The following is a 15,318-nucleotide window of genomic DNA, read 5'->3' as shown; positions in this document are numbered from 1 at the left end:
GTAAGATGCCATGATATCACTATCGTATCTTTGTAACCATTTTTAATATACATTTCTTAGGACTTTTATTTCTTTATCCTTCAAATGTATAGAGAGAAATTACTGAGTTAAATTTTTTTTATGACATTGTTAAATTTATTAATGTTCTACGCATCTGCAGTTTAAAGTTGGCTAGCGAAGACGATGCTAATACTTAATGAAATTTAATCTTGAGAGTCAGCCGATCCCCGAAATGACTAAAAATCCCTTGATGATTGGGGCATATGAATACGTCTGCTAGAAAAAAAAGGCGTCGTAGGATTTTAATGCAATCAAAGATGGGTCGTAGGTATAAAGAATTGTCACCGGACAAGAAATAAGTGATTTTAATTTTTAAAATGATGAATAAAGGATTTCTAAGATTTCAAGAATGTTGGGAGTGCCAGAATCTACATGTAGATCAGTTATCAAGACTTTTCAGGAAAAAGGTAGACCATTCAATGCAAAGAGGACTGACTCCCTCCCCGAAAAAAAATGTCCTATCGCAGAGAAATAAGATTACTTCGATTGATGAAATGGAGCAGCGGAAAAGTATTAAAAGATGTTACAGCCGAATTCAATGTTAAATGTGTTAAATAATGTTAGCAGGAAGACCATATGCATTTTACATAAAAATTAGATTAACCGTTTTGCCAGCACGATCCTAGTTCTGCAGCAATTTATTTTGTTTTCTTGATAATAAAGTCCTTTCTCATTAGAAAATAAATATCATTAAACAATTTATGAAAACTCTTATAAAATTCATATTTATCAAAACATATATCAACATTGGTAAAACATTGCAGACTGGTGGTTTCTATTAGAAATGGAAATTTTAATTTCTTATCCTTTTTAGACCTAATAGTTCAACAACATTTTTAATTTTTCAACCATCAACACTTCATGTTAAAAAAAACTATCTATCTCTCTCTCTCTCTCTCTCTCTTTCTCTCTCTCTCACAATGAATGATTTTGTTTTGATGTACTATCTCTCTATCAGATAAACCTCCAGCGTAAACAACCACTTTTACAGTAATTAGCCAACAAAATCCCCATTTTGTGCAATGACTTTTATTAAGCTTATTCCGTCACTTTGTTATGATTTATTGATTTCATAATGATGACAACAAAAATATTATACATGAAACATGTTTTTACAAATTTCTTATTGTAGTATGAAAGGAAAGACCCGTATTGGTATTTAGTTGTCGTTATTTGATTACAAAATATTGTAGTGATCGTGTAGCTGCATATTGTTTAATACAATCTTTTTGGAACAATTTAACACGAATGAAAAATCAGTGTAAAATACTAAATATCAATTAGTAAAAACAACGATAATAATCAAAGCTTGCAAAGGGAATGGACCATATGTATCAGTCACTTTGGAAAATATCCTGGAAAATACTCAACGAAGTTCGAAAATCATTATGAAAACTCTTCGGAAAAACTGTTTAACAGGAAATGTACATGTTAAATTATAATACAATGCAAACAGTCATTCTGGGCAAGATTTAGCAATGATCTTCCATCGCAAATAACCATGAAATCCTGTATTCATAAGCTCTATAATATTTTAAATATCCATTTGATTGTAATTTTGTAGAGTTTGTAGAATTTTTTTTCCATACATACGAACATTGTTTAAAAAACAGTGTTTCATTATTCTTTCGGGAAGTTAAAAATTCATTGATAAGGGATATTAACACAATGCACAAAAATTAATCACTTCTTTGTATATATTTTTTATATATAGAAAACAGTTCTTTGTTAATCAAGCAGTTATATACTATAAAATATCGAATTCACGGCATGTTACTATAAACGCTGGGCTCTGTACCGAGATACGATGCAGCACACGCATGATCATAATTGTCGTCATGTTCATAGTCATGTTTTTCTTCCTCACGTAGATGATTGTAAACACCCTCTGTCGTCGGTTTTCCTTTTACGAAGCTGTAGACTGCACCTTTCTCTGAGCAGGCGTATGGCAAAACGTTTACGACTTTTTGCTATTAAAAACAAAGAAAATAAATATAGATTGGATTTGCTTACATGCATTTTTTCTAAACTGATACTCCCCATTTTTTTATAAGTGTGACAGTTACAAATCGCCACGTGCACTTATTCACTATTATTTATCTTTTACATTGTATATCACGTCAAAATGTAGGAAAAAAATATTCAATTTTGTTAATGTAATGTACTACCTCTTTAGCGTTTGCCTGAGAACCTGTGATATCTTCACGCTCAACAACGATTGCAGAACTGTATACTGCATCATTTGCAAACGATACACTCGGTTCTTCTCTTTATAAAAAAGTTTGTTGTAATTTATTATACTTCCTCCAATACTACAATAAACATTCACTATATATTTTGCAAATCGACGTGTCTACTTACATGTACCTCATTTTTATTTTGGTTTGCATTTTTTTAAACATCAAGAACGCAACGACTGCTGTTAGGATAACACCAATAAGTATTCCACCAAACAGGGTTCCTAATATCTTTCCAATATTGTTATCTGTTATGTAACATTAAAATATGCGAAAAGTAATAATAAATACAATGAATAGCCGCGTTTCTATGCACGGAAAGATTGATAAACAAATAAATAACAATTGTACCTTTTATCATTGAGTTCATTCAGAGACCATGATTTTCGACATACATGATAAAAAAAAAATTCTCAAAACGTAGGTTATGTTAATTTAAATATAAACACTGTGTTTAAACCGACAAGTTATTTGATCTACATTTTGATTCGCTTATAAACCAGTTATTTTAAAAGCTAAAAATGATATAAATCAAAGTAAGAACAAATTAATTTGCCGAAAATTGTCTATATATTCCGTTAAAGACACATATTGAAAAATTGTTTAAAAACAACTGCCACAAAATGCATGACTAAATTTATGCTTAATAACGCAGATCATTTTTTTAGCTGAAAACATTATAAATATATTATGTATTATTGAGAACCTTGTAAGGAATAAATCGTATAAAAGCTCCACATTTGTATTCTAAAAAAAATGAAATAAAGGGTTAAACGTGACTGTCTGCCCCCTTCCCTTCCCCTGCGTGTGGTTGGAAATTCACCTGTTCCAAAAGAGATGAATAACATTAAAGAGAGTAATGTTATTCTGCAAAATTAATTAAATTGATAAATAAAAAGGTTATTTACTAGTAAGCCGTTTGAACATGTAAGACAAGGATAAAGCATATTATGACGTTTCGCCAAATATATCAAAAAAGGGAAAATAGCACAACTATAACGTTGAAACCCAACGTATAACATGATATTACAAATGTCGTTTCATGTGTAAAGGCATTGCCCGTAAAACGTCTTGCGGATTAAAAGAATCAGTGCATATCTATTTTTTTATATGTAAAAAATGATAGTTTATGTAATTAAGGTTTGACCTGTAAAACAGCTCGTCTGTGATACGATACATTATATCAACAAAATGTTCACTTTTACGAAAAATATGCCAAAACTACGTAGATTAAAGGGAACTATAACATGTGCATGAAAATCATCTCATAAAATATGAACAAAGTGGTATTAGACTTAAACCTACCTTCGTCAATATTTATTGAATAACAACATTTGTAAATTTGACACTTAATTAAATGTGATTTAAACTGTAGTCATAATGTCATTGTCTACGAATTGAAATACCCTTAATACTGTGTTTTAATTACACCCACTAAAATTGATATTAATGAAACTACATTATCATGTATCGCATGTATACTTTTATTTTCTATACGTGTATAAAATGTAAGAAGGCTACTAAACTCGGATTGAAAAATATTGCAATTAGTTCACTATTGATACTGTCTTACAAGCTTGTACGACAAAAAACTGTAAGCATCTCTCTGATTTTGTTTACAGCTTTCATAAAACCCGGGATAGTATCAAATGCATTATATAAGGTGTCACATTTCAACAAAGCTTCTAGCCCATACAGTACAAATACACAAACAAAGGATTTTAAGAAAGAAAACGACAGTACCTCTACTGCCAAATTTCGAATTTTTTGTAATATAAATGAATAACGCCAACATGCATATCAATAAGTAGACTAAATCAAGTATTTTGACATGTAAAACAGAATTGGATATATTTTTTGGGAAATAAAAAAATAATAAATAACTCTTGAAAGTTTAAACCAGTTAACACAAACATCAAATGCAAATAAGAAACAAACTGTGTGTAAGATTATATAAAATATCAACCTGATAATCCCGTGTACTAAATACGTATTGCATAAATGAATACAATTCATTTTTTGTTGAATTCTTTTTGTTATTAAGTATGGTTTTTTTTTAATAAACGAAAAACAGAAATGTCATCTATTACTTTTGAGTAACTTTCAAAATTTAAAATACAATGTTCATCATAAAACTCGTTCAACCGGTGGCTTTCCTTTTGCGTTTAACTTCGAAACGTTGACTGTTTGATGATACGTGCACATATAAAAGCTCCGCTGAAACGTACAACACCTTTACTTTGCCGACCGCCTTATGGTGACAGGTTATACATATTTATTGAAAGGGAATTTAAATACATTCAAGCGAATGGCCATTTCAGTGAATTTATTGTTTATGTTTCTAGGTATAATCTGATAAGCATATGATATAATATTATAAGCAACTTCGCGTCGGTTGACAATGGTTTTCTCGGGGTGTCAATTTCAACTGTTACCCTCCCAAACAGGCACTATTTATATAATGTTACCCGTTGCAAAGTGCGTTGCTAACGCTGAGGGTAATAGAACAGATCATGAACTGCGCCTAAACCAATCAGATTTCAGTATTTAACATGAAAGTATAACAATAATTTTTGCTAAACCATTAAATATAATAGTTCTATTAAAAAAAAAGAATTATAAATGGATAAAATATATAACTGTTAGCCCTATCGGTAAATACTGCAGATAACAGTTAAGAAGAATTATTGTTTTTCGTTTGTTTAAAAAGTGCTTAAAATATCAATGGAATTGGACATATTAAAATGACTTTGCAATAAGTCTGTACTTATTAACGTTCTTGGTTGACATAAAAAACCTTGATAGATACTAGAAATGATAACATGATGACATTGAATAGAATCTTTTTAAATTTGTAAAACTGATTCTGGGTTACATTGTTGTGGATTTTCATGAATTTGTCTGCTTTTTCTAAGAAAGAAAATACCAGAAAAGAACTTGTATACGCTCGTACAGTTATTAAAAATATATAACATATGTATAGAGTTTTTCTTAGGATATTTTCTTTATAAACCATAATGCGGTTGTACATGTACTAGCTAATATAAGATTTCTCCAAATTGAGATTGAATTTTCCGAATTTCCAGTTTTGGTTTTGTTATTAAACCATTTTTGTGGGTGCAAGAGCAGTTAAGATTTTTTGAAATCAAAGTCCGATTGTGTGACATGCTAAAATCCGATGATCTACTAGAATGCGCCGTCGAGCGAAGATTTTCCGCTCCAAACACCAATGATTGTAAACTGACAGGTAGAATGTCTTTTGCGTGTATCTAAGCAAATGCTCGTACAATGGTTTTTGAGGAAACAAAGTACAAGCAGAAATGAATGTAAATAAGGAAAAATAGACTTATCCATTTAAAAAGTTATGGATTTATAATGATATTACAACATTAAAATTAACATTAACAATCCACCCTTTAAATAATTTTTAAAATTATATGTCAATCATAAGTATATGTTGGCCAAGGTAACAGGTGATAACGCATGGCCACCGAGTTTGTTATAGATATTCTTATAGACATAAAAGTGGTCTTAATTACCTCAGGCGAAAACTAAGTAAAAGGGTACCATGTGTACACATTGTGCTGAACTATTATCCATTTAAAAAATTTAGGAAAAAATCTTTTTAACAAACTTCTCAAAAAAGGCCAATTATTATCATTTGATATTATTTTAAAACACATTCCTTGTCTACACTTAAAATCAATTAATATATATTCATTTGAACAGATGCATATATAACTCTTAAGTGCAATGGTCTGTCTCTTGGAGACGTTTCACGCAAAAGTACAATGATCGACAACACCAAAGTCCAGTGGTCTGCATTTATATGCTCATGGTTTGATACGCCGGTGCTGGAAACTTAACGTAGCTCGCGGGTTTGCTGACTTCACAATAGGAATCGACGTTAAGAGTTGACCGTCATAGTAAACTCATAATTTTATTTTAAAATGACAAATGAGATATTTAGAAGTACATGTATGAAAGAAAATATTTTAAAAAGCTTATATGCGGTTTATGATTGTTTATATAAAGATTTATAATATCAAGTGCTGAAAATTTAAAGATGTCACATACATTGTCACATTTTGTTCTATAAAAATAAAGAATGAGTGTGCGTTAGAACCTTTCCATTTAAAGTCATGTTTTAAAATAGAATGTATGCATTAACTTCGCCTTTTTAAAGCGCTAAGCATAGCTGCAGCGCTTTTTTGTCGCCAGATTTATGATCCTACTTCCACTTTCGATTTTGCATTTCCGAAATACCGCCACCTACTGGCGGATGCTAGAGAAGTCGTACCCTGGAGAAGTCGTACTCGGGAGAACTCATAACTATGCAGTAGGGAAAACTTATCTTCAAGTTATCCTGCATGCAGATACATTTGTTCTATCAGTATAAAATTGGGAATAAATTCTTTTAATGAATATAATTATTATATATCGGATATGGGTGCTCCAAAAGATATCACATTCATGATGATGATTTATTTCCAATTAAATTTTTTTTTGGGAAAAAATGGGTGTTATATGCATTTGGTTGTGTATTAGGTGTTAAGCAATAATTGGAAAAACACATGTGCATCCATCAAGGCGTGAGAGTTTGTTACGTCGAAGTTACACGTGTGTTTGAAAAGCACAAGACCACAAGTCAAGAACTTTTCATCTATCCTCCTCCAAAAAAAAAACAAGCATAAAAAAATTCAAATGATCTTGCATAATAAAAAAAACTTAGATAGTCAGAAACCTTACACATGCTTTTTATTACATAAAAGGTTATCCCTTGTCGCAGGTGGAAACGGCCCAAATTCGGAGGAAAATAGGAAATTATTTTCCTTCAGCCCTGTTTTGACGTGACCTACGGTGAAATACTGTTATGACATTTGAATCGGCGTCCATGACAACATCCTCTAATTAAACTTGTTGAAACACACTACTTTTTACGTATAATAAGATATGAGCTAGAGACTAAGTTAAATTTAATGATATACCCTAAAATATACCGCAGAAGAGACTGTCTATGAATTAACAATCTCTTCCCGGCTTAGCGCTTTCCAGTACTTTCAGTACTTTGATTTTTTTTACAATTATAACTTCCGTAATCTGTACTACCGATTAAATTCTTAAATTTCTTTTGGCTTGAGATAACTGTTTTATTCGATTACTTACTTATAATGTCAGTAGTTGCCTGGCATTTTATTTTTGCATTGATTGACTCAGAGTTTCATAAAAACGAAAATAGCAATTTTCTATATATTTACAGCCTTACATTAATTGCATTTAATAACATTCACAATAATGTCTAATAAGCATTAACATGTTCTAAAATGTGTTAAACAGCTAGTCTTGTCAATAAATGCATTTCAATTTTGGTGTTCTAAGAAGTAAGGAAATGATGACGTCAGGCTAACGTCGTAATGAAAAAATAAGGTTTTGAGAAATCTTTTAAATCTTTAAAGTTTTTTTTGCCAAAAATTGGCCGAGAACACATACTGATATTTTTTTATGAATTGATTCATAATGATCTCCTCTGTTTTTGTGTTGAGTATGATTAATTTCGTCTGAATCGTTTAAAAGTTTGGAGCATAGTTTTGTAATGCGTTTCTCGGTTAAAATGTGCATTTTACTATATATTTCATTGAAATGGCGTTGCTTGATTTTATTAATGACACTGTATTTGAAACACGATAACATTATTACCGTGCAGACGAATCTTAAATAAATTTTAGAAATAAAACTATGAAACCTATGGATCACGTGGACAAATTTTCAAGGTAGGTTTTCTCTCATAAGCAAGTAAACCCGCGAGCTACCTTAACGTGTATGACGTAACGTTATATCGACGTCATTGGTAAAAGCGTTGTTTGCATTTTAATAAAAAAAAATGCAGTACAGGCAGTCTTGACAATAGTTACGCCTTAAACAATATTAAGTACAGCATCTTGTGTAATTATATCTGTTATATATGCACAGAAATGATGCACTTGATACACTTGATCAATACCACCGTTTAAACCGAACACGATTGCAGTTGAAACAGAAGTCTAATGAAATCTATTTTTCTTTCTTTTCATTCATTTTTGGGAGTTGATTTTAATCCTAAGCAGTTACTCAGACAAACCGAAATTGAAACAGTGTTTGGACCTCAACAGAAATCATTGCTGCTGACAAGACTTAATTCTTGAAAATAATTGATAAATTTGATGTGATGTATGCTAAAGCATTGTTTTTCAAGGAAACTTATATAAAATACCTTGAAAATATTCAGATTTTAAATGGTACGAACAATTTAAATATTTGTTGTAGTCGTTTGTATTCGTACGCCAGAGTTCAATATTATAGTCTCGTTCAACTCGACGCTCGGCTGTCTCCGTAAATCCTTGTCGGAGATTTACGGTGTCAGCCGAGCGTTTGGTTTAACGAGACAAGAGTTCAATATTGTTTGGATCCATGCAATTTTCGAGAAATATTTCTATTACTGATACATAGTTTGATTGAATTACTTTCATTTTTAAATATTATTTACATATATTATTACGTGATCCATATTGGGGTTTCTCGACATTCTTGTCGAAAAAGTACAATAATTCATTTATTAAAATGTGCGTAATTCAAATCAAATTAGAAACTATATACATGTATTTGTCATGCAAAATAACATATCATTGATTTTAAAATAAATAAACATCGACAAAATCAACTCCCATCAGTTCTTCAGTAACTCTGATTTACGCCTGTAGTTAGTTTGCTCCAAAGTAATTGTACGAACCATTGCTTTGGGTAAACGTAAAATACCATCGCTCTTCGGCGCATTTAAAACACCATCGGATTTTAGCATGTCACACCATCGGACTTTGACGACTGCATGCAAACCATCAGTCTTTGGCGTGAATATCGGACTTTTATGTCATATCACACTTTAGAGACTTATTATATGTAAAGGCTCTTTACAATTGGTGCACGAGCAGAAGCGACAAAATATTAAATATTGATAATATCAAATGTTTATCAAATACTACAGGAAATTAAACAGTTCTTTACCTTGGTAACAGTTGTTCCTATTCAATATGTATCCTGATTGACACTCACACAGACCATTATTACATACACTTGCATATTCAGTTCCAGTACACTGCTGGTTGTATGAACAATAGTGACCGACAGTAACAAGTTCTGGTAAAAAAAGAAAAGGGTTATACGCTTTGCATTTGAAGATTATCGTGTTATATATTGCAAATATATGTAAATACAATATGTACAATTAATATAAATCCGTTTAATCAACTGCTATGGATGGTGTAGATCAGGTATGGTTGACCGACCTAAAGCTGACATGAATTCATAAAAGTATAATTAGTTTCGATCGCTCTTATACTGCCACTTGGTAATATGTAACGGTTGAGAATATGTGTTAACAATGTCTATACTTAAAAAAACGACTTGACGTGAGTACAATTATAAATCATTTAATTTTAAAAATACTGGCTTTTTTTAATTAAGTTTGATGTGCATATTTTTGTGTGTTGCCTTAACTCGTCCGGGAAACATTCAGTCACCTTATAGTGAAATGAATGGCTGGCTTTTTTTCTTTATTGTAATACATCAATACTGTAAAAAATTTAACAGACATGTCCACTTGAGCTAACGATCCAAAAAAAAATTAATATTCAATAACTTATTTAAAAGATCGACAATGATTTTATACACCCATGGTCTAAAAAGGTTAAAGCGACGTTTTGCCATGTGCTCGACTTTGATCAGATCAATTTAGTTTTTTAGATACACCAAAGGTAAGTTAATTGCCTTGTTTCTCTTTACTCTGAAGTGTGTCAATATTAACACAACAGGGATATCGAGCTAATATATATGCCGGAATCACTGTATCTAAATGTATTTATTTTTACGGAAAGAAGATACCAAATTTTCTTATGGATTAATTTCTTTAAAAGTTTAGATCATAAATCGCAATAAATATCGCAAAAAATATCTCCAAAAAAATAGCCTACAGGTGTATACTTAACTTTTTAACGTAGTATAAACACTCCCTTTACCTGGATAGCAGTTGTTGTCGATCAATATATATCCCGGCTGACACTCACACCGATAATGATCACAAACACTTGCAAATTGAGTTCCAGTGCATTGCCGATCGTATAAACACGAGTGACCGACGGTAACATTTTTAGCTAAAAAAAGAAAATGATGTTGCAATAGTAAAATAAAAGTAACAATGTTCTGTGTATATTTATGACATGTTTATAGATATATTATTTGATTAACAACTGCAAATTGATTTATAAATGTTGTGTAAATTGAAGTTCGGATATATTTTTTGCGATGTATACCATTGATGTTAGGGTCGTTTTGATTCTTGTTATGAATCGTCAGCAGATTTCGTTAGAAATACATGTGGAGTTTATTGTATGAAGAAGAGTATGACAATGATGTGGAACACGACTGAATTGATAACACATATTCAATGGATGAACTTTAAGATGCTAATTATTCTTAACATTACAAATCTGCTTCAAATTTTGAAAAGAAAAAGTACATAACACATATGCAAAATTTATTGACAAAGTATATGATTCCAATAAGTCATAGGTTAATTTTCTGATTTACAAATTTGCTTAATCAGAAGGTTACATTGTGTAAATCAGTATGTTTCTATTGAAATCGTAATATGTTTTGTTTTTTACCAACAGTCTTCTCTAACGAGATTTGACCTTAATTTCAAAATTGTTCATTACAAGGAATACCTGGGACACAGTTGTTGTGATAAGCGACAAATCCGGAACGACATGAGCACAAACCATTCTGACATAAACTTGCAAGTTGAGTTCCAGTGCATTGCACATCGAAGACACACCATTTACCAATGGTTACCTTTCCTACAAATATGAAATGGCTTCTGATATGTATAAGCTGTTACTAGCATGTAATACATGATTATTATTATTAAGTTAACCTTATTGTTATTTTTTGGTTTAACGAGGCCGAGTACAGAACGAGTACGCACACTTTCGCGCAGCGTTTCATTTGTATTGTGACGTCATCTTTTTGCTTGGTTGACACAATGGCGTAATATATTCAACTGCAGATATTCAGCAAAATTTGTTGAAAATGGCTCGTTTAATGCGTAAAATTAATGTTATATTGTGGAATAAACATAACTGTCTCAAAGTATAAGCTATAGTTGGGCTCGGGTCGAAAACGTGAAGAGGGTTCAGCAGGCCTAACCCTCTGTCACGTTTTCTTAACCCGCCTAAATATACTTTATTCATATAGTTCAAGACAGTAACCATGTATTTTATATAAATAACCCTTAATATGTGATGTTATATATTTTTTTATTACTTAAATATGTCTTAATGCTTTAATAATACTTTAAAGATCACCTTTTCCGCCTTTGTCAAATAAAAAATAGCCATTATCTGACAAATCTGGGAAATTGGGCATACAAAAATCAACTTTGATAAGACCCCTGGAACAAACAAGGAGGAAAAAGGTTTTTTTTTATTTGACCATTTGATGCCTTTTAGCAATAACTTTAATATGTAGAACAGATAAGGAAATCCCTAGGGCAGAAGTTTAAAAATATGTGCAAAATTGATACATTTCAAACGAAATCCCATAGGGTCCTATGTTAAAGATTAACAAACTTTGAGATGACCCCCTAAACAAACGGTGTGGTAAATGTCTTATTTTTTAGTCTTAAAATAATAATTATATCAGTAGAAATTCAGGTAAAAAATTACATTAAAAAATCTAGGGCAGAACTAATTAGACCCGGCCTCGTTAAACATCAAAGTTTGTAACGAGAGTCCGAGTAGCAGCCATTATCTGACAAATCTGGGAAATTGGGCATACAAAAATCAACTGGAACAAACCAGGAGGTAAAAGGGTTTTTTTATTTGACCATTTGATGCCTTTTAGCAATAACTTTAATATGTGGAACAGATAAAGAAATCCCTACGGCAGAAGTTTAAAAATATGTGCAAAATTGATACATTTCAAACGAAATCCCATAGGGTCCTATGTTAAAGATTAACAAACTTTGAGATGACCCCCTAAACAAACGGTGTGGTAAATGTCTTATTTTTTAGTCTTAAAATAATAATTATATCAGTAGAAATTCAGGTAAAAAATTACATTAAAAAATCTAGGGCAGAACTAATTAGACCCGGCCTCGTTAAACATCAAAGTTTGTAACGAGAGTCCGAGTAGCAGCCATTATCTGACAAATCTGGGAAATTGGGCATACAAAAATCAACTGGAACAAACCAGGAGGTAAAAGGGTTTTTTTATTTGACCATTTGATGCCTTTTAGCAATAACTTTAATATGTGGAACAGATAAAGAAATCCCTAGGGCAGAAGTTTAAAAATATGTGCAAAATTGATACATTTCAAACGAAATCCCATAGGGTCCTATGTTAAAGATTAACAAACTTTGAGATGACCCCCTAAACAAACGGTGTGGTAAATGTCTTATTTTTTAATCTTAAAATAATAATTATATCAGAAGAAATTCAGGTAAAAAATTACATTAAAAAATCTAGGGCAGAACTAATTAGACCCGGCCTCGTTAAACATCAAAGTTTGTAACGAGAGTCCGAGTAGCTCAGTCTTTTGAGTCGTGGACTTTTGCCCAGGCAACACGAGTTCAAGCCCATTTTTTGCTTTGATTTACGATTTTTTTCATTTTGAAATAATGGGTTTTATCTCATTTTTTTTACAAATCAGACGGAGGACCCAGTCGTTGCTCGCAGCATGGACGATCTATTTATTTTATTTCGGTTTTTATGCACGGGAATACTCAGAAACGGCTCGCCGATTTTCATCAAATTATCATAAGTGATATATATTGATCTAAACCTGATAGCAATGTTTTGCATTGATGACGTCACATCCGTTTTTGAGATATTAAGTGCAAGTACAAAGAAATAAATACATTTATTAGTAGCATATAAAATTAATATAAATACTATGAAAACTATGAAAAATGCCAAAATTACACGAATGGCAAAGTCAAATAGGTTAAGCGAGAGCTCTAATCCAATGACGGTTGAGTGATTGGATTTATTATTGAAGTATGTTATCAACCTTTTAGACCTGCTTGTGCTTATTGTTTGGTTTGTTATCATAGATCAAATATGTTTTATACCCATATTTATTAAAAACATGTTTAATATAATATTTAGGTCAATTGAGAAAATACTCTGGGTTAAGACATCGCCTCAAGATGTAGTAGTAGTGAAATCGGTAGTATAGACGTCAACATGTTTAATAGCAACAAAAAGGGCAATGAGTGGTATTTCTAAATATTAATAATATCAAATCATATGTTCATCAAATACTGCAGAGAAATGAAATAAACAATCCTTAACCTTGGTAACAGTTGTTCCTAATCAATATGTATCCTGTCTGACAGTCGCATCTCCTATTATTACATACACTAGCAAATTCAGTTCCAGTGCACTGTTGTTGGTATGAACAATAGTGACCGACAGTAACGTTTCCTGATAAAAGAAAAGTGTTATTTTATCATCAATCAATGAAACTATATATACACTGCATTTAAAGATTAAGGAAATTTATATTGTAAATACATGCAAAAACATTATGTTCAATTAGTCTAAATACGTTAAATTCTATTAACTGCTATATTGTAGATCACATTAGGTGTCCATTTTTTGTTTTCATTGCGCATATTATAAGGCAATCTAGTAAAAAAAAAATACATAATTTATACCATTTTTATTTTAATATTAATAATGAGACTGGGCACAAAAACAAAATGCAGATAAAATATCTAGATTTTTAAGAAATAATTTATTATTCAAACAAGTTCTCCGTTGTTCAGTAGTAGAGCGTTATCATTGTGCAATTATGACGTTACGATTTAAAGAAGCTTTGTAGAAGAACAACATAAAAGAAAAAGTAAAAAGTGCACGCCTTGAAAATATTACACAAAAATGCTATCCTCAGGGTTGTTTACTCAAATTGTTAAATGAATCAATTGTACCAATCTACATTTGTAAAACCCTAAAAATATAGCAAAATCCTTGTTAAAAACTAGTTGGTAGAATTAAGTATTTTTATATATAAGGTATAAAAGGATATAACTAATAACATATACAATTTTAAGAAAATTGCTATTGTGGTACTTTTCAAAGCTTCGAAGTGCCGAAAATTACATTTTTTACTATATTTATGTAGTAATTGTGTCTGTATTTTCGGATGGCCCATACAAAAATCAAGATTGTAGATTTTCTTGAAGATTGGCAAATATTATAAAGTTGGTGTAAATTGCATATGATTTAACCCCCACCCCCACCCCCCCCCCCCCCCAAATCGGTTTCTTAATGTATGTCATTTATTGTCTTACATTTAGATTTTCTATGTTCAGAAATGCCAAATTTACTTGGATGGCGAGCAAAGTCTAATGAGCGAAAGGGTAACTTTATATCAGCAATACTCGAATGGCGTTGATTTATTTTTGAGGTATTTAATACAAAAATTAAAACTGCGTTTATTATTGATGTATTATTTTAATTTAAAAAAAGTATGATATTCACCTATTCCTGTTTTCTATGCGACGTTTTAAGGCCATGGGGAAAATATCTTTGTTTAACATATCGCCTCTAGAATTCTATGTACTTAGTAGTGGAATCGGTAGTATATGCGTCAATATGATTACTAGCGACATAAAAGTAGCAGTAAAAGCTAAGAATTCAACATAGACACAACTAATGATTTAATTATAATGTAAAACAACCGTTATTTTCTAAACAAGTTAAAATATGATAACACTTAAGCAAAGAATACCATAACGTTAACCTGATGTACATGAAGGCCAGACAAATTAATTAATTTGGAACTAGGCAAATGCATAATTTAGAGTTTTTTATTTATTTTTATTTTTATCATATTTTGGAAGTTCTGATGTATAAAAAATATTAGGGATTGGGTGAAGTATCCGTTTTTTGAGACTTCTTAAAGATGTAATGCATCAAAAATTAG

General features: G+C 31.1%; 1 protein-coding gene across 1 annotated transcript in view; it reads right to left on the bottom strand.

Moving 5' to 3' along the window:
- Positions 1 to 1,075: 1,075 nt before the first annotated feature.
- Positions 1,076 to 15,318, bottom strand: part of LOC128159242 (prion-like-(Q/N-rich) domain-bearing protein 25) — a 31,667-nt gene continuing 17,424 nt past the window's right edge. Inside the window, exons 7-13 of the mRNA XM_052822307.1 lie at positions 13,683 to 13,814; positions 11,054 to 11,185; positions 10,346 to 10,480; positions 9,336 to 9,467; positions 2,428 to 2,545; positions 2,229 to 2,328; positions 1,076 to 2,030 (exon numbers count right to left, since the gene is read on the bottom strand). Coding sequence (XP_052678267.1) covers positions 1,824 to 2,030; positions 2,229 to 2,328; positions 2,428 to 2,545; positions 9,336 to 9,467; positions 10,346 to 10,480; positions 11,054 to 11,185; positions 13,683 to 13,814 — 956 coding nt within the window. The 3' untranslated portion in view covers positions 1,076 to 1,823. The remainder of the gene's footprint in view (positions 2,031 to 2,228; positions 2,329 to 2,427; positions 2,546 to 9,335; positions 9,468 to 10,345; positions 10,481 to 11,053; positions 11,186 to 13,682; positions 13,815 to 15,318) is intronic.

This window comes from Crassostrea angulata, chromosome 8 (assembly GCF_025612915.1).
Source record: "Crassostrea angulata isolate pt1a10 chromosome 8, ASM2561291v2, whole genome shotgun sequence".
NCBI classification, from domain to species: Eukaryota; Metazoa; Mollusca; class Bivalvia; order Ostreida; family Ostreidae; genus Magallana; species Magallana angulata.
Note: the sequence above shows the minus strand (reverse complement) of the source record. Positions and strands in the feature narration are given on the sequence as shown.